Source organism: Phodopus roborovskii, unplaced genomic scaffold (assembly GCF_943737965.1).
Source record: "Phodopus roborovskii unplaced genomic scaffold, PHOROB, whole genome shotgun sequence".
NCBI lineage: Eukaryota > Metazoa > Chordata > Mammalia > Rodentia > Cricetidae > Phodopus > Phodopus roborovskii.
The window spans coordinates 6212280-6237869 of NW_026125489.1; the positions used below are offsets into that span (position 1 = coordinate 6212280).

At 44.6% G+C, this 25590-nt stretch overlaps 1 protein-coding gene across 1 annotated transcript in view; it reads left to right on the plus strand.

Moving 5' to 3' along the window:
• Positions 1-25275, plus strand: part of Tbk1 (TANK binding kinase 1) — a 34561-nt gene extending 9286 nt beyond the window's left edge. Inside the window, exons 4-21 of the mRNA XM_051176168.1 lie at positions 859-988; positions 4616-4797; positions 5568-5728; positions 7506-7616; positions 9550-9729; positions 11628-11824; positions 13145-13203; positions 13531-13622; positions 15932-16033; positions 17342-17420; positions 20061-20182; positions 20278-20354; positions 20899-20938; positions 21577-21678; positions 21793-21889; positions 22446-22552; positions 22738-22809; positions 24478-25275. Of these exons, the coding sequence (XP_051032125.1) occupies positions 859-988; positions 4616-4797; positions 5568-5728; positions 7506-7616; positions 9550-9729; positions 11628-11824; positions 13145-13203; positions 13531-13622; positions 15932-16033; positions 17342-17420; positions 20061-20182; positions 20278-20354; positions 20899-20938; positions 21577-21678; positions 21793-21889; positions 22446-22552; positions 22738-22809; positions 24478-24529 (1962 nt within the window). The 3' untranslated portion in view covers positions 24530-25275. The remainder of the gene's footprint in view (positions 1-858; positions 989-4615; positions 4798-5567; positions 5729-7505; positions 7617-9549; positions 9730-11627; positions 11825-13144; positions 13204-13530; positions 13623-15931; positions 16034-17341; positions 17421-20060; positions 20183-20277; positions 20355-20898; positions 20939-21576; positions 21679-21792; positions 21890-22445; positions 22553-22737; positions 22810-24477) is intronic.
• The last annotated feature ends 315 nt before the right edge of the window (positions 25276-25590 follow it).

Below are 25590 nucleotides of genomic sequence, written 5' to 3' on the forward strand. Positions count from 1 at the left end.
TTCTTTTTTCACTTTCCTTAAATTTTTGTTTTTAGTTCAGTGTATGTGTGTGTGTTACTGATGCAGGTACCCTTGTGAGCCAGAAGGCAGCATCAGATCCCCTGGAGTGGCCATTGCAGGCAGGCATGAGCTGCCTGACAAGAGGGATGGGAACTGAACCAGGTCCTCTGGGAGAGCAGTGCATGTTCTTACCCACTGACCAGGTCTCTGGGACAGCAGTGCATGCGTGTTCTTACCCACTGAGCCCTCTCCAGCCCACCCATTGCTTTTGAAGGCTAGAGCTTCATTCCTTGAAGTTATCATAAGAAAAAGATTTTCCTAAATATATTGTTATGCAAATGAAACCAAATGATTTAAACAAAAACATTGAGCAGTACAACCATGATCTTGTGGCTCATATTTAGCTAGTTTTCACTGGTTTGTCTTCCAAACAAACTCCACTTTAGTTTATATATAATATACTATATACTATACCTATATTTTAAGATTTAGTTTTCATGTGTGTATGTTGACATGTGCTCCAGTGCCTGGGGGGGGGGGGACACACAAAATACAGTGGTGGACCCCGTGGAGCTGCTGTGAGCCACCAGGTGCAGGTGCTGGGAGCTGAACTCCGTTCTGCAAGACCAGCAAGTGCTTGTAACTGCTGAGCCATCTCTCCAGCCCTCCACCTCATTTAGAGAAACTGGAAGCTGTTTATTATATAAGCATGGCATTTATCAGTCCTCAGTCAAAGTAACTTTGTTGTTCCAGCACACCCTGCACTTGAATGAGGTCAGACAGGCAAGTGCTGCCCTGGAAACAGATTTGTTTTCATGTCTTTCCCGCTGATACTCAATCAGTGACTTTTTTTTCCAGACAACAACAAGACATAAAGTACTTATTATGGAATTTTGTCCCTGTGGGAGTTTATACACTGTTTTAGAGGAGCCATCCAATGCCTATGGACTACCAGAATCAGAATTTCTTATCGTTTTACGAGATGTGGGTATGTTTATTTATATGGTTTTATATGTGTTCATTTATATGGTTTCATATGGTATTTAAAGATGTAGAATGAATAGTTAATGTCCTATATTCAAGACAAAAACTCTAATGCAGTGTTTTCTTAGGCACCACACCAAAAGCACAAGTACCTAAAAGAAAAGTTAGGTAAATTGGCCTTTATCCACATTAAAACTTACTTCAGGGCTGGAGAGACGGCTCAGCTACTAAGATCGCTGGCTGCTCTTTTAGAGGACCCAGGTTCAGTTCCCAGCAGCTCACAAGCATCTATCAGTAACTCTAGTTCCGGGGAAGCTAATGCCCTGACCTCGCCTCCACAGGCACCAGGCATGCATTTGGTGCACACACGCATGCAGGCAGAACACCCATACTTGAAATAAATAAAAATGTAAAAGCCACAGCTTATTTGAGATGGTAACTGAAAAGAGAACCCATAGGCCAGAAGACTATAGATCACGTGTAAGATGCCTGGTCCAGACACCCTATCCAAAACAGTTTTAAGATTTGCAAAAGATTTGACCGGACATTTGTCAAGAAGGAAGGATAGACAGGTGGCCACAGGTGGCCAATGATGGACTAAACAGTACTCAACATCATTAATCATTGAGGACGTTGTAATGTGAAGCCACTTCTTACCATGAAGATGGTAAGGTGGTAATCCAGATAACAAGAACAGGCATTGGGAGGTGGAGATGGGGGACCTGCCATGCACTGCTGAACGGTTGTAAAGTGCTACTACCCTTAGGAAATAGTTCAGCAGTTCTACAAAAGACTAGTATAGAGTAACTATGCTGTGGCAATCCAGCGGGCATACCCAAAAAATTAATAACACAGCCACATAAAATTTCACATGTCTGTGTTTGTTGTAGCTTTATTCATAATAGCCAGTAAATAAAATCAGGACAACACAAATATCCATCAGCTGACAAATGGGTTAAGATGTTGTATTTCCATATAATGGAAAAGAAATGAAGCCTCGTGTGATGGGGTAAGTTTGTATTCCCAGCATTTGGGAGGCAGAGATAGACAGGCATCAGCAGTGCAAGGGTGCCCTCTGTTATAGGTCAAGTTCAAGACAAGCCAGCATTACATGAGACCTTGTCATTGCCCCCCCAATACACAGCTTCTCTCTCTCTCTCTCTCTCTCTCACACACACACACACACACACACACACACACACACACCACGTGCTTACTGTTCTAGTTTGATTTTTGTGGCTATGATAAACATGACCAGAAGTGAGGAAAGGGTTTGTTTGGCTTACACGTCTGTCCCAGTCCATCACTGAGGAAGCCAGGGCAGTTCCTGAAGCACAGACCGCTGAGGAACGCTACAGACTGGCTTGCTCTTGGCCTTAGTTTCCATTATTTTTCTTATACTCCCCAGGACCACCTGCCCCAGGGTGGCCCTGCCCACGGTGACCTGTGCCCTTCCACATTACTTGGCAATCAGAAAATACCACAGACATGGCTAAAGGTCAGTCTGACAGAAGCCAAGTGAGGCTCCTTCCCATGTGACCCCAGTTTGTGTCAAGTCGGCAAAAGCTAACCACTATACTGTGGTGATTTGCATGTAACTGGCACCCATGAGCTGACTGTGATTTTAAAGTGCAGTGCACTAAGAGATTGCATGAATCACTGAAGAGACTTTGGACTTTGGACTTTTCAACATTGTTGAGACTGCCATAAACTAGGAGGACTAAATACATTTTGTATTATGAAACAGTTATAAGTTTAAGGGAGTAGAACATAGTGTGACTATGTAATTGGCCCCGTAAGCTCATAGGGTTGGCAATGTTGGGAGGTGTGGCCTTGTCGGAGGACGTGTGTCACTGTGGAGGCTTTGAGGTCTCTTGCTTAAGCTTGAGTCAGTGTGACAATCTTCTTCCTGTCGCCTTCTGATCAACATACAGACAGCATCACACCTGCCTGCACATGGCCACACTCCCCACCGTGATGACAGGGACTGAACCTCTGAACTTAAAAAGTTTGCTTTGTAAGAGTTGCCCTGGTCGGCCGGGCGGTAGCAGGCAGGATCTCTGTGAGTTTGAGACCAGCCTGGTCTACAGAACGAGTTCCAGGACAGCTCCAAAGCCACAGAGAAACCCTGTCTTGGGGGAAAAAAAAGTTGCCATGGTCATGATGTCTCTTCACAGCAGTAGAGATCCTAACTAGGACACATAACATACAGAAAAGTGAGTATGTTTCTTAATTGAAAAGTGGAAAATTGAAACATGCTAAAATGTGGGTGAACTCTGAAAGAATACGGAATGACAGAAGCAGGAGACAAACTATCACAGTGTCATGTAGTCCCACTCACAGAAATGTCAGCCAGTCCTTAGGACAAACAAAGAGCCCGGGACTGACTGTGCTTAGAGGGCTCATTCAGGGTCACTGCTACTGGCCACAGAGCTGCTTTGAGCAGGTAGAAAGAGTTTTCATTAGCACCATCACTAAAACCTTGTGGTGTTAATGGCAAGAGTTGTACAACTATTAAAAATTATTGAATGTGTATTTTTAAAAATGAATGGTAAGTCATACGAAATCTACACACACAAACATATTTCAATTATCCTGTTATTTTTTAAAAGACAAGTGAAGAATACGTTCTTGGGAAGAAGTGAGTGAAATGCTTGAGGAGGGTAGGGTAGAGCACGCGCTGATGGCCCTGCCCGCCAGCCCCACAGTGTAGTTTACGTCTGTACAAACAGACTGACTGGCACTAATCATAAACACATCTCCATGGAAACAAGGGCCACATATGGCCTCCTTTTACTACTCCTTTACCAATTTATGTGTTGAAGCCAGTTTATTTTTTTCTCAAAGGAAGTAACTGTAAAATAAGAACTGGATGTGGTGGCAACCTTTAATCTCAGCAGTCAGAGGGTCTGTGATTCAAAGCCAGCCTGCTCTATAGCAAGTTCCAAATCAACCAAAACAGCAACAAAGTATAAAACTCTTGGATCTTTGTTACTCTGTTTCTATCACCAATAGTAGTTGAGGAAGTAATCTCCTTAAGACTCTTGTTCCGTTCTCCTAATAGTTAGCAGCGGAGACAGCATAGGGAGGAGGCCATAGTTCCTATCTAAACCTCCTTGTGCTTGAAACCTGAGATTGGACATGTGCACACTTGTGCATGTGTGCGTGTGTGTGTGTGCGCGTGTGTGCGTGCTTGTGGTTGAAACCTGAGATTGGACATGTGCACACTTGTGCATGGGTATGTGTGTGTGTGTGTGTGCGTGTGTGCGTGCTTGTGGGTGTTTGTAGAGGGGAGGGGTGTGTTTCTTAGAATAAAAGGGTGTTGAGCCAACTCGTACTTAAAGTCAGAGTGAGTATGAATGTATCATATCTGAATTTTAGATGTGTATACACACAGAGACCTCCATCACAATTTCCTGTGCTTTGTGTTTATTTTATTTTTTTAGAGTCAGGAGGGCAATCCAGTGAATACTTACTGAATGCCCCAAGTTTATTCTTTAGCATTCTTAAATACCCCAACCAAACACGGGAAAATGGCAAAAGACTTTTTAATCAAGACCCTCAGTGCTCCAAACATTTGGTAAGCTCGCCCTAGGCTGAGCCTCTCCGTGTTTTGTGTCTACTGTTACAGTGGGTGGAATGAATCACCTCAGAGAGAATGGCATCGTGCACCGTGACATCAAGCCGGGCAACATCATGCGTGTCATAGGGGAAGATGGGCAGTCCGTGTACAAACTCACAGACTTCGGTGCCGCAAGAGAGCTCGAGGATGACGAGCAGTTTGTGTCTCTGTACGGCACAGAGGAGTATCTGGTGAGTCGCGCCCTCTGTCTCACTGGACATCTCATTTGAATGGCAAGATAGGCGCGCTACGAGGGATGTTCACAAGTCTGCAAATATTGCATAAGTATGACAAAGAGTCCGTATTCTGTTCAGATGACTATGGTGTGGAAGCAGGGAATCAGGGTTGCTTCCTAAGTATGATGCCGTTTCCGGTTGGACAGTCTGAGGCTGTCCTGGCTGTGGTAACTCATAGCTTTGATCCCAGCACTTGAGAGGCAGAAGCAAGAGGATGGGTACAAGTTCAAGGCCAGCCAGACTGCATACAATATTCCAGGTCATCTGGGGCTGTGTAATGAATCTCTGTCTCAAAATAAAAAAGCCAGCAGCTTTGGTTGTTTTATAGCTATATACTAATACAGTAGATTTGTTTTGGGGTTTTGTTGGGTTTTTTGGTTTTCTGAGACAGGGTTTCTCTGTAACACCTGGCTGTCCTGGAACTCGCTCTGTAGACCAGGTTGTTTTTAACTATTTATTTGCGTTGGTGTTTTGTCTGCATGTGTGTCTCCTTTCACCATACTGGTCTCGGGTTGGTTACAGGCACCTCTACCCACTGAGCCATCCCTGCAGCCCAGGGTTTATTAACTTTTTTGTTTGTGTTGTGGGGGTCAGGGTCTAGTATAACAAAGGACAGTCTCAACCTCAGTATGTGGCTCAGGCTGACCTTGAGCTTCTGGCACGGTTAGCACTAGTGTCTTGTTGTTTTATATTAAGTCATAAGTTCTTAAGGTTTTCTGTTTCAGCACCCGGACATGTATGAGAGAGCAGTACTCAGAAAAGATCATCAGAAGAAGTACGGGGCTACAGTTGACCTGTGGAGTATTGGAGTAACGTTTTACCATGCAGCTACTGGGTCCCTGCCGTTCAGACCGTTTGAGGGGCCTCGGAGGAATAAAGAAGTGATGTAAGTGCTTTCTCCGCCTGGAGGGAGAAGCAGCCCTTCAGTGTATATTAGCTTCTTTCTCCATGTTTGAGGGAATGGATAGAAATTGTCTTTTTCTGATACTCCATGCTACCTAGATTTTACTAAGAATGCAGCTAAGACTGTTAGCCCAGTTTTCCAAATCATATTTAAATGTCTACAAAGTATAAGTAAGTATCTAGTCTTGGGTTCATTGTTACATACATGTCTTCTGAGTTTTCCTTAGGCACATTTGTTTCTTATTCCACTTTGTGTGCTTGTCACTTTTTCTCCATGCAGCAGGAAAAAATATAATAATACCAATATAATTCTGTAGAGAAATAGAATCAAGGAAACTTCTTAATTGATTTTTTTAACTTCACATGCATTGGTGTTCCCTGCATGTATGTCTGTGTGAGGTTGTCAGAGACCCTGGAACTGCAGTTACGGACAGTTCTGAGTTGCCATATGGGTGCTGGGAATTGAACACGGGTCCTCTGGAAGAGCAGCCAGGGCTCCTAACCTCTGAGCCATCTCTCCAGCCCATACCATATGTATTCATATGCTGTCATGCTGTTGGAGAAATGAACAATGCACAAAGTCACTAATAGTAAACCAAAAAAAAAAAAAAAAATCAAGGAAAAGATAACAAAATTTCTGGAGGGAAATTTATTATGTAATTCACTGTACACTGTGTGTGTTAGCGTCTCTATTGCTGTGATAAAGGACCAAAAGGAGCTTGGGGAAGAAACGGTTTGTTTCATCTTTAAGTTGTAGTCCTTCATCCCTGACTGGGGCAGCAACTCCAGGCAGGATCCTGGAGACAGGAGCTGATGCGGAGGTCATGGACGGTGCTGCTCACTGCCTTTCTCCTCGTGACTTGCTCAGCCTGTTTTCTTAACCATTTAGGACCACTCACCCAGGGTTGACAGCACCCACAGTGGGCTAAACCCTCCCTTATTAATCAAGAAAATGCCTTACAGGTTTGCCTGTAGGCCAGTGTTGCAGAAAGGCATTTTCTTTCTCAGTTAAGATTTCCTCTTCCTGCCAGGCGTTGGTGGTGCACATCTTTAATCCCAGCAAAGGCAGGGAAGCAGAGGCAGGCGGATCTCTGTGAGTTCCAGGCCAGCCTGGTCTACAGACTCCAAAGCTACACCAAGAAACTTTGTCTCAAAACACACACACACACACACTATTACCTCTTCCCAGATACGTCTATGTTTGTGTCAAATTACAAGAGCCAGCCAGCATCTGTGCTTCGCTTCATTTTAAAGGGATTATCAAGGCCATTCTGCCACAGCCCCATGACCCCCACCCCCGCCTTTCCCACGTGTGTGTGATTCAAGTAGCCACAATGTAAGGAAAGCCTTTCATCTCATCTCAGAGAACTCAGGAAGAAGCACATTTTCCTTTTGTTGATGTAAGGAAGTAGATAAAACAAGTTCAGATAGTCCGATGCTTTTGCTAAAGTTTGAACATCTGCACACAATGCTTGTGAAACACGCCCTGTGTGTCTGTACATTGGAGAAGACTTCCACTAATTGCCCTAAGATGTCACAGTGTCAGCCCAAGCCTACTTTACAACTGTGCCCTTTGTATTAAAACCCTCCTTTAGCAAAGGCCAAGTCTCCTTTTGTTTCCTCATTAAATGTAAGTTGAACCTGACAGTTACACACTTCTAATTTTGTAGATACATTTTTAAGGCAGGAACACCATTTGCTACTATAACAGTGAAGTCCACTAATAAGCCTCTTCACCTTGTTCTTCTGTTCCTCCCAAGGTATAAAATCATCACTGGAAAGCCTTCTGGTGCCATATCTGGAGTACAGAAAGCAGAAAATGGACCAATTGACTGGAGTGGAGACATGCCTGTTTCTTGTAGTCTTTCTCGGTAAGTGTAGTGAACCTAATTCTTAACCATTGACAGCTTGTGTTTAATCTTTTGTTCCCTAAAACTCACAGGCACATTCAAATAGTTAAGCATATTTTCATGGCTGGCTTTGTTGTTTGTGGTTGTTTGTTTGTTTGGTTTGGTTTGTTTTTGAAGCAGGGTCTTGCTATGTAGCCCAGGCTAGCCTTGAACTCAGCATATAGCCCAGGCTGATAATCCTCCTGCCTTTGCGTCCCACGTGCAGGGATAACAGACATGGGCCACCACGGATAACTTTTTAGTGCAGTTTTATTTTGATAAATTGAACCATGTGCTTTTTGGGTGATTTTTTGTTTGTTTGTTTTTTGTTTTTGCATTTGGGGTGATGTAAACATTCCAGGCTTTCCAGATAATTTCCTGAGGATAGAGAGCACGTGTTCTTAAGATTTGTCCTCTCTTGTCTTGAAATTCTTTTCAATGTAGGACTCCTACTAAGGACTTTCATACTGATGGACCACAGAATAGTGATGTAACCAGGAATAAGTTTTTCCTGGCAGGGGTGGCACACTTGGTAGTGGCTAAGGCCTTTAGGAGGCAGAGGCAGGTGGGTCTGTGTGAGTTCAAGACCAGCCTGGTCTACAGAGTGAGTTCCAGGACAGCCAGGGCTACACAGAGAGACCCTGTCTTGAAAAATCAAAATTGGAAAAACAAAACAAAACAACACTACCAAGTTTAATAATAATAGTCTCCTTATTTTCATAAAGTATTTAGGTTATTCAAAGAATGAAAAATAAGTATTTCTAGTTTGGGCATAGTGGTGCACGCCTTTAATGCCAGCACTCAGGAGGCAGAGGCAAGGGGATCTTTGTGAGTTCCAGGGCATCCTGAGCTGTATAGTGTAGCTCTCAAAAAAATACCAAAAAGAAAAATATAAGCATTCCTACTACTTTTTCCAGCATTTCAAATGTTGACAGAGACTTACTTAATTTAGAAGTCAGAACTCTAAAAAATTATATTGTCATATTATCACAAAGAAAGGACTAATTATAGTCAGATTGAGAGTAGCTGGGCATGGTGGTGACACACCTCTAAAACCAGCACTCAGGAAGCAGAAATAGAAGAATCACCACGGGTTCAAGGCTAGCCTAGGCTAACTAATGCTAGGATGACCAGAGCAGCATAGACTCAAAAAACTAACTGAAAAGGCCAGGTGGTCATTTCTGTCAGTGACCCCAGCATTGGGGAGGCAGGAGGATCCACCATCCTGGGCTACATACTGAACTATACAGTGAGACTCTGGCTCAACCACCCCACCCCCCAACTCCAGGGCAGGAAGGGGGCAGGCAATAGCAACACGACCCTCAGTTTCATTTTCTTACTGTTTAGGAAAACATTTTCTGAAAGTAAACTTATGCTCTGTAACTAGATTTGCCAAAAGAAATGTTGGAGAGCTATTTATGATCTGTTTAGGAAATTTACACTCAGGAGACCTCAGGGAAATCTGGTGCAATGAAAATGGGCCCTGTGCTGGTTAACTGTTATATCACTAGGCCAGTGATGTCATTACTGGGTCAGTGATGTCGTGGTCTGAGCTACAGACAGACACGACTTATTTCTGTAATGAAGCAAACCTCATCCACAGCAGCTTTTAGCATAGACGTCTCTCACCAAAATTACCAGGCTTGAGAGGTGTTTTTCTGTTTGTACAAGGGAGCAGTAAAAACCACTAACCAGAATGGGTGAAGTGAGACAGAAAGAGAGGTAACCTTCCTTCTCCCTGTGTGTCAATCAGGGTAGAAGGCAGGGAGGGAACACAAAGCAGTAATGACTAGGAATTCAAGTGCATGAGCCTGCGGGGCCATTCTTAGTCAAGCCACCATGCGATTCCTTTGATTTGTGCTTTCTTTGTAGCTGTTGAGGCTCTCTCCAAGTAACTCTGTAAAAACTGTTTTAGGGGCCTTCAGACACTGCTTACTCCAGTCCTTGCCAACATCCTGGAAGCCGATCAGGAGAAGTGCTGGGGTTTTGACCAGTTCTTTGCAGAGACTAGTGACGTGCTTCATCGGATGGTAATCCACGTGTTCTCACTACAGCAGATGACAGCACATAAGATTTATATCCATAGCTACAATACGTAAGTCCTCTGTGTTCTTCCTGTCTGTGCATCCTGTAATGCGATAAGCATCTCCTCAACCAGGAGAGCAAATGGAAAAGATGTCCTGCCTTTATCAGCAGCACCCATGTCTCCGTGGGAAAACTGTGTAAATGCTTAGTGAATTCCTCATCACTTATCCAAAGTAAAAAGAATTTTCTTAAATACATAGGTAAGTTACTGTATCTTAAACTGCAAGTTTGACAGAGCCGATTCTATGACTTCTTTCAAGAACTATGTATTGGTTGGTAAAAATATAATCTGTTTTATTGAAAATATACCCTCTTTAAAAACAGAAGTGTAGCTGGACGGCAGTGGCACTCGGGAGGCAGAGGCAGGGGGATCTCTGTGAGTTCAAGCCCAGCCTGGTCTACAGAGCGAGTTCCAGGACAGCCAGGGCTACACAGAGAATCCCTGTCTCCAAAACAAAATAAGACAAAATGTAGTGGAGTTTCTAAATTTATATAATTAGCAAGAAAACCTTATGGATACTGAAGAATAGCATTTGTTTTGCATAGTAAAAAAAAAATACCAGGTGATATTAAAAAAAACTTACACAATAAGACTACATATGACTAAATATTCACCTGAGTATAAAACTGGAGAAGGAGTTAGATAAATTGTATCAAAGTTAATATATTGCGGTGACAGTTCACAATGTTGCACGGTGCTACGTTGAGAGAGAGAAACTGGGTGGAGCTATAAACATCTACCTGAGCAGAGAGAAGTGTCTGAGGGATGACAAAGTGGCTGTGTGTGCTGATGCGGTTGGGAGATGTGGACGGGAAGATCGCCACAAATTCAAAGCCAGCCTGCTCCACATGGAGAGTTCTGGGCCAGCCAGTGCCACCTAGTGATACTCAGCCTCAAGAAACAGCCCCTGCCCCCACAAAAAAATGACTTTGTGTCTTAATCTGAATCTGTTCAACAAAAGTTATATAATGGTTTTGCTGTCTCATAAAATCTGTAAAAGGGGTCTGGAGTTGGCTCAGTGGTTAAGAGCACCGAGGAGGACCACACGATGGCTCACAGTTGTCTAGGATCCTTAATTCAGGGGATTTGATGGCCTCACTGGCCTCTGCCAGTGTAGCAGACATGTCTATGGTGCACAGACACACATGTGAGCAAAACACCCATACACATACAAGAAAAATCTTTAAACAAATTAACAGGAACTTTTTATTTTAACGCAGTGAAAAGAGGGTTGAGGTGCAGTTGACTCTGCTTAACATACCCGAGGCCCTGCCTTCAACCACAAGTGCCAGACACGGAAAAGAGAGAGGATAGTTTACACAAAGTATTTAGATATTAATAATCTAATAATCAGAGCCAATACAACATAAGCAAAATGCAAATATAGCAACACTAATGTAACCTTAGGTCATTTTTGTCATATTTTGGTTCTCCACAGCCTGAGTCCATTGATGTCATTGTTACTGCACATCCACTTGAGCCTAAAATAGCGTCCGAGCCTGAGCCCAGTCACATAGCAGCTTCAGGCAGAGCCATTCACTTGCTGGCTTTCTTCACTCCTGTGGGCCTGTGCGCCTGTGCACGGCGAATTTGCCCTTTCCCCTGGACCATCATTTTGCAAGCGCTCTCTCTGGTCTCTTTGTGTGTGTGGCAGAGGTTTTGTAGTTGTGTTTCAGGCCCTGTCCATGGCTCTGAATATTTATGCCACTTACTCTCCAACATTAAGCGACATGGCAGGGTCAGGGTATGCTGCACTTCCATCTGAGTTCATGTTTGTGTCCTTGTTATGAACGAGCGGGTGCTAAGAAGAACTGTTAGAACACGTGCATGAATGGTTGCTGCACATTCAAGTATGACCGCTCATTCCCTCCAACATCTATCATCCCGTCTTAACTTCCCCCACACAGGGCTGCTGTGTTCCATGAACTGGTCTATAAGCAAACCAAAATTATTTCTTCAAATCAAGAACTTATCTACGAGGGACGACGCTTAGTCCTAGAAGTTGGAAGACTAGCCCAGCATTTTCCTAAAACCACAGAGGAAAACCCTATCTTTGTCATAAGCCAGGAACCCCTAAGTACTGTAGGACTGATATATGAACAAAGTAAGTTGTGACCTTTTGTCATGTTTTTAGTGGCCATTAAACACAAACATCTGTTACTGTAAAACTGGTGCTCATTTTTATAAAGTTGATAATTTATTTTAATGTAAAACTTTCTATAAATATTAAACTGTCATAAATTAGTTTATAAAGATTACAGAATTGAAAAACCTCATAATTTTTCTATTTTACTTCAGTATTTTATATTGTGAAGTGATAGTTTGCCATGTCTTACTGTCACTTATTTTAGTGACAGTAAATACAACAAATATTTATTCTATCCAGTATATGTAGGACATTCTGCCATTCTTAAAACTTAAGAAAAAATCAGATGTTTGAAATGTTTTAAATTAATTGTCCTAGTATTAGGGAAAAAATATGACCCAGAATTTTGCATCCATTTTGAGACTTCAGTGTTAAATTTAAATTAAAAGACAACATGGAGTTCATTGTGTTAGAATATGTTTAACAAAAAAAAAAAATGAAGCTTTGGGCTGGAGAGACGGTTCAGAGGTTCAGAGCACTGGCTGCTCTTGCAAAGGTCCTGAGTTCAATTCCAGCACCCACATGGTGGCTCACAGCCATCTGTAATGAAATCTGGCGCCCTCTTCTGGCACAGAGGTGCACATGCAGTCAGAACACTGTATGCATAATAAATAAGTAAATCTCTTTTTTAAAAAATGAGCTGGCAAGATAGCTCAGTGGGTAAAGGTGCATTTCATGGGAGCCTGGTACCTAAGTTCAATCCCAGGGCCGGGTGAAAATGGAAGGAGAGAACCGGATCCATGAAGTTGTTCTCTGCCATAACATGGGCGCACATAATAACGAGGAAGAACCGAGACACTTCACAAATACTGCAGGTGGCCGTTAGGGGATGAGCACCGTCTCTAGCTGGCATGGAGGTGCTGTGCGTGTGCGTGCGTGCGCGCGTGCGTGCACCAATGCGCCACGTGCTGGCAGGCCAGAGGAGGATGCTGGATGTCTCACTCTGTACCCTTGAGTCAAGGTCTCCCACTGAACGTGGACCTGTCTGTTTTGTTTTGTCTTCAGCTGTGCTGGGCTGGCCAGCAAACTCTGGGGATCTGCCAGTCTCCACCTGCTCAGTACTAAGGGTCACAGGCACAACCAGCCACTCCGAGCTTTTTACATGGGGGCTGGATCTGAATTTAGGCCTCACAGTTGTAAATCAAGTTCTCCTACACACTGAGTCGCCTTCCCAGCCTTTCTTTTAAAGCTACAAAAAGCACCTGAGAGGGTTGTCTCTCATGTGTTTAATCCAAACATTCCTGTTTCTAATTCTAAGTCTTTTACTTCATATTCCAGTTGCCCTACCCAAAGTACACCCACGCTATGACTTAGATGGTGATGCTAGCATGGCCAAGGTTAGTATTTCACTGAATTATCAGTAGTGGAAGTAAGAAACATATTGTGTGTCTGTGTGACTTAGGAAAATGTTTAAAGTATTATCCTTTCCACGTTGTTTTACATCCTAGTTTCCTCTGTTGAACTCAGTAGGAGGAAATTCTCTCCATTAAAGCATGTTTATATAATGTCAAGAACTGAAATATTTGTTCGTTATATCTGTGTAGCTTTTAGACGGTGGTAATTTATTTACCTGATAGAAAAATGACAGCCTGCCTGCTTTTGTGTAGAAGTTTCTCTTACCTTGTCCACAGTTAACACCAAACACTGCCTTTCTCTCCCACCAGGCAGTGACTGGGGTTGTGTGTTACACCTGTAGAATTGCCAGTACCTTGCTACTCTATCAGGAATTAATGCGAAAGGGGATACGGTGGTTGATGTAAGTAACAGACTGTAACCTGAAGCCTTCTTCCCACTGACCTCACGAAGCCAGGGGCCATCACCGCATCAGTGACTTCTGACCGTCCGCCACCGCAGCAGTTCCGGCCGCAGCCTGGCTTTGCTGTACCTTCACTTCACATTCGGTTTGCACAGCGGTCGGCACCAGTTCTGTTGATTCCCTTCAGTAACCTAGTCAGCCGTCCGGGATAAACAGTCTGAGTTTTAACTCCGCGCAGCTCGGTGTATCGTCTTTCAGGGACCGTGACATTGACGTACTTAAAGCAGTCTCTTTTCCAGGGACTAACTAAGCTCATGTCCTGTCTTTTACACATTCTCCTTTCTAACAGAGTTATTGGGCTATAATGTATACACTAGATAACTTGTGCATTTAAAATGTACAAGTTAGGGGTTTCAGTGTTGCACAGAATTATGCACCATTGCTACCAAGTTTAGACCATTTTGTCACTCAGAAGTCCTGTGCCCAGAAGCTCTTACTCCACCACCCCCAACCTTGTCCGTCACCAATCGCCATAGATTCGCCTATAGTAGACATTGCCGTACGTGGGAGTACACATATGCACACATACTCATCTCGACAAGCGGTTTAAAGATTTGTTTTACTAATTGTTTAGTATAGTTACTCTAAAACAAAATTAATCTAATGAAGTATTCTTTTTCTGAAAATTACCTTAAGAAATACAGGTTAGGTTACAGATGTAGTTTAGATGGTGAAGTACTCACTTTCCAAGAATTAAGACTTGAGTTCAACCCTGGAACCCATTTTTTTTTTTTTTTTAAACAAAGGAGGTGGAGGCACAGTGTCACAGGCTTGTGACTCACACCAACCACCAAGAAGGCGGGGATGGGTGGGTCCCTCAGCCTTGCTGGCCAGCTAGCCCGATTGGCAAGTTCCAGGTCTCAGAGGGAGACGCTTTTGAAAAAAGAAAGGTTGGTGGCTCTCGAGGAAAGCCCGTGGTTGACCCCTGACTTCCATGCTAACACACACACACACACACACACACACACAGTCACACACCACACACACACAGTCACACACACACACATGCAGTCACACACACACACATGCAGTCACACACACACAATCACATACCACACACGCGCACACACACATGCAGTCACACAGAGTCACACACACACACAGTCACACACCACACACAGTCACATCGCACACGTGCCCATGGTTTTTTAACCCTTCTGTGGTTCATGAAGGCCATCTTTCCATCTGGTTAGAGATCAGGCGTCTCCTTTGAAAGCCGTGCCCTGGCTGTGCACATCGGGTGTTGACCGCACCCGGCAGGTGTGCAGTACAGACACCAGGGGTTGCTTTCCTGGGCTCACTCACCGTCTTCCTGCCTCCGCCTCACACTCAGCTGGCTCTTAGTGTTTTAGGTTTCTCTCCTGTGGCTAGTGTTGTGTCAAACAAACCACACAACCCTGTGCATGTGACAACTTTCAGCGTGGTCATAGCCTCCCTTTCCATGCCTGGTTTTCTGCCTCCACCAGGAAGATTTTTGCAGGGGTGGTTTAGCGGCTGCAGGGGTGGCTTAAGTGGCAGAACTGGTTCTTGGCATATCTAGCAGAAATCTAAATGTGCCAAATACAAAGAGCATTTGTTTTTCCTGTTTTCCTGTTACTGGTCAGTGGGTCCGTGGTTTCTATTAGATTTACTTACTATAGTTTAAGTTTTAAAAACTTTTGTCTTGTGCCCCATGAAAAAGTGTGAGCTTTTCTTTTAAAGCATCCTTCAGTGTGCTGTCTTCTTTGTCTTTTCTTTCAATCTCTCTGAAGTAATCATAGGCCATAAAAAACAGACTTCAGGCCTTGTTTGCTGACCGCTGTAGTCCAAAAGCCCTTCCATTAGGGTTATTCACAGGGCTGTCCTCTTCAGAGATCACACATGCTGCTGTAAGTAGCATAAACATTATATGTAACAAACGTTACATAACTTATTTGTATGATTATAGATTAGTTTTTGATCCTTAATGTAATTTTAATGCCATAGGTTTCTAACTTTAACCTAATTACTGGTGATAGTCTGTGAAGTATAAATGCCCCAGATGTGTAAGAGTCACACAAATGCTCTTGCTCTTTTATTTTTTTTAATTGAACCGACTACACGAGGGTAACAGGCTGGCTCAGCCTGCTTGGCACAGATATGCTTTTAATAGTACCCTAAAAAAATGTGATTTGGCATTTAAAATTTATGAAATATGTTTGAAGTAGAATTTCAGTATAATTAGTGATAGCCCAAAAATAATACTTAACTAATGCAGTAACATTTTTCAGTGAATTGGTTAAGGATGATTACAATGAAACTGTTCACAAGAAGACAGAAGTTGTGATCACGTTGGATTTCTGCATCAGAAACATTGAAAAGACTGTGAAAGTGTGAGTAGATAACGCCCTGGCAGGGACTGAGCCCTGTCTTAATTATCTCCGGCACGGGCGGGGCATGGCGGGCACAGCCCTGGGTTAGTGGCTGCTCCCTCCCAGCAGGGACTCAGCGCCCTCATTTTGATGGCATTTCCCCCACCTTTTCTGAGTGGCTTTAGAGGCAGTGGGGGGTGGGGCCTCCTCCTGCCTATCATGGAGGCAGAGCTGAACAGGAAGTATAAACCTCCATCAACTAAGAGAGTAAGCGGCAGCTGGGGCAGCCTCTGCGTAGTTTTTGTTGTTTTTGTTTTTTTAATTTTAGGAACAACTTTTGGGGTGCCACTGAGAATGCTGACTGGGAAAAGGTGCCCTCTGCTCAAGTGTGGTACCCTGAGCCCCCACCAGAACAGGGCTGGGGAGAACCAGCTTCACAGTTTGCTCTGACCTCCACATGCATGCTGTGGTATATGCAGCACACCCCATTTGTGCACACGCTCACACGCACACACATGCCACCACACACGTGCACACTCACACACACAAGTTAGAAAAAGCTACAGAATTTTAGCAGTGACTTTTAATTTCCTATTATTCAGAGAATGTATTCTGTAACAGTGATCATTTAAATGACCTTTCAGAATACACTATTGTACTTCAGGGAAAATATAATAAGTGCAGTCAATGTGTATAGCTGAAGTGTACATTTATATCAGACATGTATCGTGCTAAAATCTGGTATTTTCACCATTGTCCTGGCATAATGTGATTTGAAATGAACTTCCTTCTCTACGCTATCCTAATCTGCACATTTATAATGGAAGTACAGTGTGTGCTGACTCAGTGCGTGCGTTCCCGGTTCCCAGCAGAAACGCAGATAGTGTCAAGGCATGATGTCGAAGCTATTCCTTGACAGTTTATCGTATGACTGAGATCACAACTGAGTAACTATGGGGTGGACGGCATGTACAGTGTGGACCCATAGGACAGAGGGGCAGGGTCTGTCCTAGGCTGGAAGGGGTGACTACCATGAGACTTCGTCATACTCTCAGAATGACATGAAACTTAAAATATAGGAAATATTCTCTGACCACCATTGAGTTCTGGCACCTGGAGCCACCTGAGACAAAAACGATGGACATCGGGTAGCATCACCGCCTTCTTAGGAAGGCGGCAGAGGGTTCTTAGCATCTCGTGCCATTTAGACCTTGAGTAAATTTTTTATTAAATGATTATAATAGCAAAATTCACTTCATAAACTATTTCTAAAAATCTGTATTTGTTACACTCATTCGTTTGTTTTCTGATTATATGTTTTTCATACAGATATGAAAAGTTGATGAAAGTCAACCTAGAAACAGCAGAGTTGGGTGAAATTTCAGACATACATACCAAATTGTTGAGAGTAAGTACCGGTAGATCGTGAGAGTTACAGGGTGGGCCATGACCTGTGCCTTTACTGGCCAGAGCTAGTGTGAACTTCCTGAGAACAGTGGAGCTTCTAACCCTGTGTGCAGAAGAAGCTGCTTTTCTCGCTTTCAGTGTGTGTGTGTTAGATGATTATGTCTTATTCAATATGTATTCTTAGCAGTATATAAGATATACAATTACATTTTATTCTATATATATTCTTGGATATGCATACATACTCACCATTTCTGCCATTCAGTTCTTTGTTCTATTTCCAAATGCTCTCTGTATTTTGAACACACAGCTGAATCTTGTCTCTTGCACCCTACATTTCCTGCGCGCGCGCGCGCGCGTGTGTGTGTGTGTGTGTGTGTGTGTGTGTGTGTGTGTTTGCTTTGTTTTTAATCCTTGATGCTGTTGTGTAATAATGAACGTTCATAATGTGGCTCTTTAACGTGCAGTCAAATCCTGGTGCTTACACTTGTTTAGAAATAACTGCAAATCCGGAAACATCAGAGCTCTTTAGAAAGGAATGGATTGGGAGTGCTCAGGCAGTGGGTTATTTCTGTAACTAGAAAAGGCAGTAAAGACACAGGTTTGCTGAACACAAAGTGGGAGAAGTCCACACAGCTGTGTCCTGTGGGAACTGGTAACCTCCTCAAGGGCGGCCTCTGTTTACCCAGACACTCCTGATGGGCTTTCGAGATTATTGACAGCTTGTGTGTTTATATGTGTTGCCCTGTGCGTGTGTGTGCAGGCGTCCCTGCCTTGAGTCCCTTGGAGCTGGAGTTGCAGGCAGTTGTGAGCCTCCTGACGTGGGTGCAGGGCCTCTGGAGGAACAGGAGGTTCTGCAACCGCTGAGCCATCTCTCCAGCTGTCACAAGGCCTCTAGTAGTTCTTTGTAGCTTTGGTTTCTCTGTCTCAAAAGTGGCAGCTCCTTTTTCTAAATCTCCTGTGTTGCTGTAGCAGTGAAATAAAGGCAGAGCTCTGTACAGAGCAAGCCTATAACATTAAGGAATTCTTAAGATGGACGTTAGAATGTAAGGGATAATAGAAGGACACTTGTCTAGCCTAACGCTTTGAGGCAATTCCCAGAATCCTCCTAATGAAAGAATACCAGCTGCATAAAGTATCTGACCGCCACACATACCCCGCCATGCCATGTGTGCACCCATTCACATAGACACAAAGAAAGAAAATGTAACTTCAAAATATTTTTTAATTAAGGAAATCTGAGGGTGGAGGGTTGGATGGCCTGGATGGTAGGACCTGAGCTCCATACCCAGCAGCAGTGTGGTGTGGCACACTATCACGTGGGAAATAAGATCACTGGGACTCTATACATTGAATTATGTTTATTCAGAGAGAAATCACTTACACCTGAAACAGATGACTGCCCCAGGTTTCCGCTCCAAGGATCCCACCCAGGTGCTCTCTGCAACCAGACCAGGAAGTATGAGATCGAGCTGGGGTCCAGGACCCCCGACATAGCTTCCCCTGACACATCCACACCTGTGCCCACGCCCCAATGGGCGTGGTCAGTGCAACAGGTGCAGGCAGGGCGGACATCTCACTGCAATTCCCCTTTTAGTCTAAAGAAAAGATTTAGGCTTGGTACAAGACTATATACAAAGATAGCAAATATCCAGGATGCTCTTAGGAGAGGGAAAAGTAAGATCATACACACTTAAGACCTATCGCCAGTGAGGTAACAAGAGCAAATGGCAAGAACTGCATATCCAGTCCTAGGGTGAAGGCATAACAGAGGTCACTGTGGAGGTGTCCTGTTCTGGAAAGTTTAAGTTTTGTACCTAATATTTCTATTTGGGAAGAGAGAGCAGTAATAGTGGCAGTCTAATCTTCAACCTCATCAAAGACCTGAGAAGGAAGATAACAATACTAGGGCAGGCAGGAAGTGCAGGTGAGCAGCTTCCAAAAGGTGCAGGGAAGACAGGAACAGCAGGCTACCTGGACAGTCACCCAAGGTCTCACAGCAGCGTAGGGGCAGCCAGCTTTGGCTAAGGCCTAGAGTGTCTGACTGACCAAGTCTTACCCTGACTTGGCAAGGATCAGCAGTCTTCTAAGTTTGTCTCCTGCAAGCACAGTAGGGTAGCATGTCCAAAGTCAGCAATGGAGGTTGGGCAGTTCTTTGCCCAAGAGGCCATTAGCCAAGGAGAGGATGGACTCCAGAAGGAGCAACATCAGTGCCCAACAGAAAATGTCAGAACACATCACATATTACAAGTCTCTGTCACATGAATAAAACTTCCACTTGTCTATGCACTTAAATGATATTTAAAACCCTGAAAAAGTTAGGATTCAGAAACTAGGAAAGGAGATGGAGCTCATTGGCTTGAGTGAATGCCTAGGATAGAAATTCTAATTCTAAAATAGCACACCCCTGCCACCCACAAACAGTAACAAACTCCAGTAATTAAAAGGGTTTTGTGGGTGTCCCGGCAGCAGTGAGCTGAGAGGTAGGGAGAGCAGGGTCAGCCTCACCTGAAAACAGAAAACCACAGCAGAGACCCTCATGACGGACAAACAGAACCACAGCAGAGACCCTTGGAGCCCGCACGACGGACAATCGTTCTCACCTGGTTGGGTGTTCTCAGCTAACCTCTGTTGTCTTTAGCTTTCCAGTTCTCAGGGAACCATAGAAAGCAGTCTTCAGGACATCAACAGCAGGTTGTCTCCTGGGGGCCAGCTGGCTGACACCTGGGTGCATCAGGAAGGCACTCGTCCAGGAGACAGAAAGTAGGTTTCAGCCTTGGGGCCAGTGTCTGTCCCTGTTAACTGTTCTTTGTTGTATCAATATCAATAGCTTACCTGGGTTGTTCTTCCTTGCATAGTGTGGAAAAACTGCAAGTCCTGTTGAATTGCATCACGGAGATTTACTATCAGTTCAAAAAAGACAAGGCAGAACGGAGTAGGTAACCTTTGCTGTTTCGCTCATCTCCTGCACCAGCTTGGTGAGCGTGGGGCAGCTGCCTCACCTCACCACACTGTCTACTTAAGTGCACTACTTATGAGATGTCAGGGAAAAGATTGATGTACTAAAATTTATTGTCAAACAAGCCTTTTGCAATCCTTGAATTAAGGTCACGAACCCTAGATCTTCGGGAGGCCAGGCAAGAAGCACAAGGGAATGCCTGCCTGGTGGGCCTGCCCTCTCTGAAATGGGAGCCCTGCTATGTCCCCTAGGTTGCCCAGGCCTCCCTTTTTAAAGGAAACCAGAGTCGTGAGCTTTATTAAAAATGTCCTGACTTAAATGTTGACAGTTAATTTTTATTTTTAAATCATAACTTCATACTGACTAAAGTATTGTAGGGCCTTATGTAGTCCTTGGGCCCCAAACCTTTTATACCCCTGTCAAACTCTTAGCCTTTTTTGGAGCAGTAATCTCAAAGGAGAGAATAGCAGGTATGATGTTCAACTCTACATTAACAAAAGTATACGTTTTCCATTTTCAGGACTAGCTTATAACGAAGAACAGATCCACAAATTTGATAAGTAAGTATCCAGGCAGAGTTAAAATAGAGTCTTCTTGATGCTAGTTTTTTATATCTTTAATTCTTCTTAAAGTTGGTATTGATTACAGTCCACGTGGATGCACATTGTTCAAGCCCACTCATCTGTCCTGCTTGGGAGATCCCTGAGACAGAATGGCTGGAAAAAGGCCCAGTTCTGCTCACTCAGCTTCCTGTGCCTCCACTGTGCTTACAGAGGGCAGCGAGGAGGAATCATGAGCCAACTCAGCCATCCTAACTAACTCCACCAATAGGCATTTGGGGCTGGAGATGGTTAAGAGCGCTGGCTGCTCTTCCAGAGGAGCTGAGCTCAGAGCATAACAACCGTGCCAGGTGGCTCCAGCCACCTGTGCCCCAGCTCAGATCCACAGAATAAAACCAGGTTCCACGTATTTTAGTGGGTTATTTTGTTTTGTTCTTTGAGACAGGGTTTCCTGTGTAGCCCTGGCTGTCCTGGAACTCCCTCTGTAGACCAGGCTGGCCTCGAACTTAGAGATCCCCCGTCTCTGCCTCCCGAGTGCTGGGCTGAAAGCCATGCACCAACACGTCTAGCTTGAAATGTTTTTAACTGGAGTAGAAATAGGAGGGTTGTGGAAGCCTCTGCTTCTTTCTAATTTGCAGACAAAAACTGTATCACCATGCAACAAAAGCAATGGCCCACTTCACAGAAGAGTGTGTTAAAAAGTATGAAGCGTTCCTGGATACGGCGGACGAGTGGATGCGGTAAGGAGGCTGCAGTGGTGGCAGGTGGTGGGCTGTGCAGTGCCGTGCAGTGTGTTCCGTGTTTAAGTGAGTCCCAGGAGGCTGCTCCCTAACAGACTGTCCCTTGGTTTCCAGGAAGATGCATCTCCTCAGGAAGCAGCTGTTATCTCTAAACAGTCAGTGCTTTGACATCGAAGAGGAAGTGTCCAAATATCAAGACTATGCTAACAAGGTGCGGCCCGCGGGTGCGTGGGAAAGAGCTCTTCTGTGTGGCAGGGCTACGGCAGTGTGATGCTGACAATGGTTGCAGGACACGTGGGACATTATGTGTGTGTGTGTCTGTCTGTCTGTCTGTGTCTGTGTGCGCGCGTGTGCATGCCAGAGGACAACTTCGGGGAGGGGATCGCTTCTCCCCCGTGTGGGCTCCAGGGCGGGGCTCAGGTGGGTTGGCCCGGCAGCAGGCATCCACACTCCTGCAGATCTCACTGGCCGGACCATTGTTCATTTCTGCCTCTTAGATGTAGGACAGTTAAAAACACCTGATTGTTCATCTTATCGTTTGGAAGGAAAATTGTTTTGGGGGTGTTGACTGCAGTACTTAGTACTGATAGTTCAAAACAGGAACTTAAAAGGTGGGCTCAAGCACAGACCAGTGGTTAAGCACCTACCCTGAGTGCACGAGGGTTCCCACGCCCCTGTGGAGTGGGCATGGGGGATCCGGCCAGCCTTGCTGAAGCTCTAAGTGGCCCTTGTGCCTTGCCTGGTGACACATTTGCTTTATGTTGTAGTTACAAGAAACTCTGCCTCAGAAGATACTTGCAGCCTCGAGTGGGGTCAAGCACGCCATGGCCCCTGTTTACCCCAGTTCTAGCACTTTAGTGGAGATGACTCTCGGGTAAGCGGCTGCGCTGGGATTGGGGCGGGGCCACTCACTCGGCCCAGGTTGAAATCTTATTCTCATACTTCAAAATTCTTGATGTTGACTGTGCTTAGTGTTCTGTCATGGCCTCTTAGATTATAAAACTAAGACGATGCGGATGTAATGCTAAGGGTTTGGACATCTCTGCTTTATCCCTCTAGTATGAAGAAACTAAAGGAAGAGATGGAAGGCGTGGTTAAGGAGCTGGCTGAGAACAATCACATTTTAGAACGGTGAGTGGCACGGGCGTGGCTGGTGCTGTGGCATCCAGCTGGTCACCTCTGCTTGTCAGTCTGTCTCCGTTCAGGGAGTGCAGTAGTGGGAAAGGGAAGGGAGGTCTTGGCCCTTACGTTTCCTTCCTGGGGTGATGGGGACTTGTGATGCCCTTTGGCGCTGATTTCTGAAATCATTCTGACTCCGTTTCCCCTCTAATTGTCCCATGCTGTAGCAGGGACACCACGTCGTACCTCTTGAAACATGAATTCTTATGGGCTTGCTGCTTTCCGTCCCTGACTAGTTTGGTGGTCTTCACAAGGCTTCCCGTTTCCCTCATCCAGACTTTCCCTTCTGAAGCTGCGTTGGTAACCTGCTAACTTGTTTACAGCCAGAACAAGCTTCTGAATACTGGGGTGATCATGTCCCTCCCTTGCCTTAAAAACTCTAGCCTGGTGTGATGGTACATGCCTTTAATCCCAGCACTCTGGAGTCAGGGACACAGGGATCTCTGTGAGCTCAAGGCCAGCCTGGTCTACATAGCAAGTTCCAGGACAGCCGGGGCTGCAGAGAGAACCCCTGTCTCAACAGGAGGGGGGAGAGGAAGGAAGGAAAGGAAAGGAAGAGAGAGAGAGAGAGAGGTATAAACCAGGAGGAGGAGGAAAGAAGGGGGAAATGTAAGCCCCTGTTATCTAGAAAGCAGTCTAAATCCACGTTTCCACTGAGGAAGACAGTGTGTCCAGGCCTGAGCACCAGCATTACTGCCTAACTTCCACAGTTGTCCTCTGACCTCCACGAAAACACCATGGTGTGTGTGCAGGGGCACATACAGTGAATAAATACGTGCGATTTTCAAATATATTTTCTTGAACATTTTCCTTATTTACGTGTTTGGGTGTTTTGCATGCATGTATGCCTGTGTACCACTTGCATGCAATGAGCCCGGAGGCCAGAAAGAGAGCTGGAGTCCTTGGAACTGGACTTAGAGATGGCTGTGAGCCACCTTGTCAGTATTTGGAACCAGCCTTGGTCCCCTGGGGAGCAGCCAGCTCTCTCTTAACTGCTGAGCTATCTCTCCAGCCCTAAGAAATGGTTTGGTTTTCTTGAGACAGGGTTTCTCTGTAGCTTTGGAGCCTGTCCTGGAACATGCTCTGTAGACCAAGCTGGCCTCGAACTCATAGAGATCTGACTCCCGAGTGCTAGGAGTAAAGATTTGTGTCAACACCACCCAGAGTTGTTTTTGTTTTTAAGCTTTCCCAAGCCATTGATTTGTATTCCTTCATATATGACAATGCCTTGATTTTCAGTAATAGAGCAAATCACAGTTGCTTAAATTACTTAAAAATAACTGTTCCCAGGCCAGCGAGATGGTGCAGCAGGTAAGGGCTCTGGTGCAAGCCTGGCAGCCTGAGTTCAGCCCCTAAATCCCGTGTTCAAGGTGCAAGGAGGGAACTGACTCCATCCGAAGTTGTCCTCTGACCTCAAGCTGTGTGCACACAAAAATGTAATAATAAAGCTCTCCTCTGAGGTCTGCTCTGTAAGTCAGGAACCGGTACAGTTCACCGATGGAGCTCTTGCCAGGCGTGTGGTGTGTGTGTGTGCGACGATCCTGTCAGTCCCTGGACATGAGGACCCTGGGGATCAAAGAGTGGATGTGCTGAGGTCCTCTGTCTTCCCTTTGTGTTTAGGTTTGGGGCTTTAACAATGGACGGTGGCCTCCGCAACGTGGACTGTCTTTAGCTTTCCGGGGACTCTGGGAAGTTGTAGTTTGCACAAGAAGCTAACACTGGGACACGCGATGAACTCCTTTATAGGTGGTTCTTATTTCTACAATTCAGTATTTGATGAGGTCATGTAAATATGTACAGTTTGTAAATACATAAAAATACATATATATATATAAATTTTTGGCTGCTGTTGAGATGTAATTTTTGCCTTTTAACATTTGTAAGTACACAAGGCAGATGACCTCAGTGAGCTGTAGAAGAAAGCCATGACCAGCCGATGCTTTGGGATGCTGTCCCCAAGTCTTCAAGCGAGGCTGGAGAAATCTATTGCTCAGTGCCTAAGAAAGTATTTTTTAAATCAGCATCCTTAAAAATCAGAAAGGACTGATAGTTGACACCTTTGTGAATGGTGGGTAACTGGCTTTTGTGATGGGGAACAGAGCCGACCCACTGTTGAGCAGGGTTAGCCCCGGTGACAAGGATGAAGTGGCATTATTTCATTTTACGAGGCGCCCAGATTTCAGTTCCCCTCCCGTGTCTAATTCCAGGTGAATTATTGAGCAAAAAATTTGAAGTGAACTCATTGTCTAAACTATTCATTTTCCTTTGTTCATAAATCTGTAATTGTCATTCAGATTGTAGTATCATTTCAATTGTTTTAAGCTGTATATTTCTGTACTTTAATTCTGCTAACTATTTCATGAAATATTCTGCTTACTATTTCATGAAAAAATAAATTTCTCAATTTTAATGTAAGAAGCTTGTGTGTTTTGGTCTGTCTGGTTAGTGAAACAAAATGGGGTGTTACTGTTTGTTTAAACCAGGGAACTGATGGCCCCAACACTGGACTACACCCCACCTCTGAGCCACACCCCAACACCGGGCCACGCCCCAGGAAGACTATTAGGCATTGATGTCTGCTGGAAGAATAATTAAATGGTCATGGTAGATCCAGTGGCACACTCAGAAGGCAAAGGCAGAGGATCACCAAGTTCAGGACCAGCCTAACTCCTAGGGATCGATGGTCAAGGACAGGTCTGTTGGGTGCTGAGTCTTCGAATATGGATCTTGTCA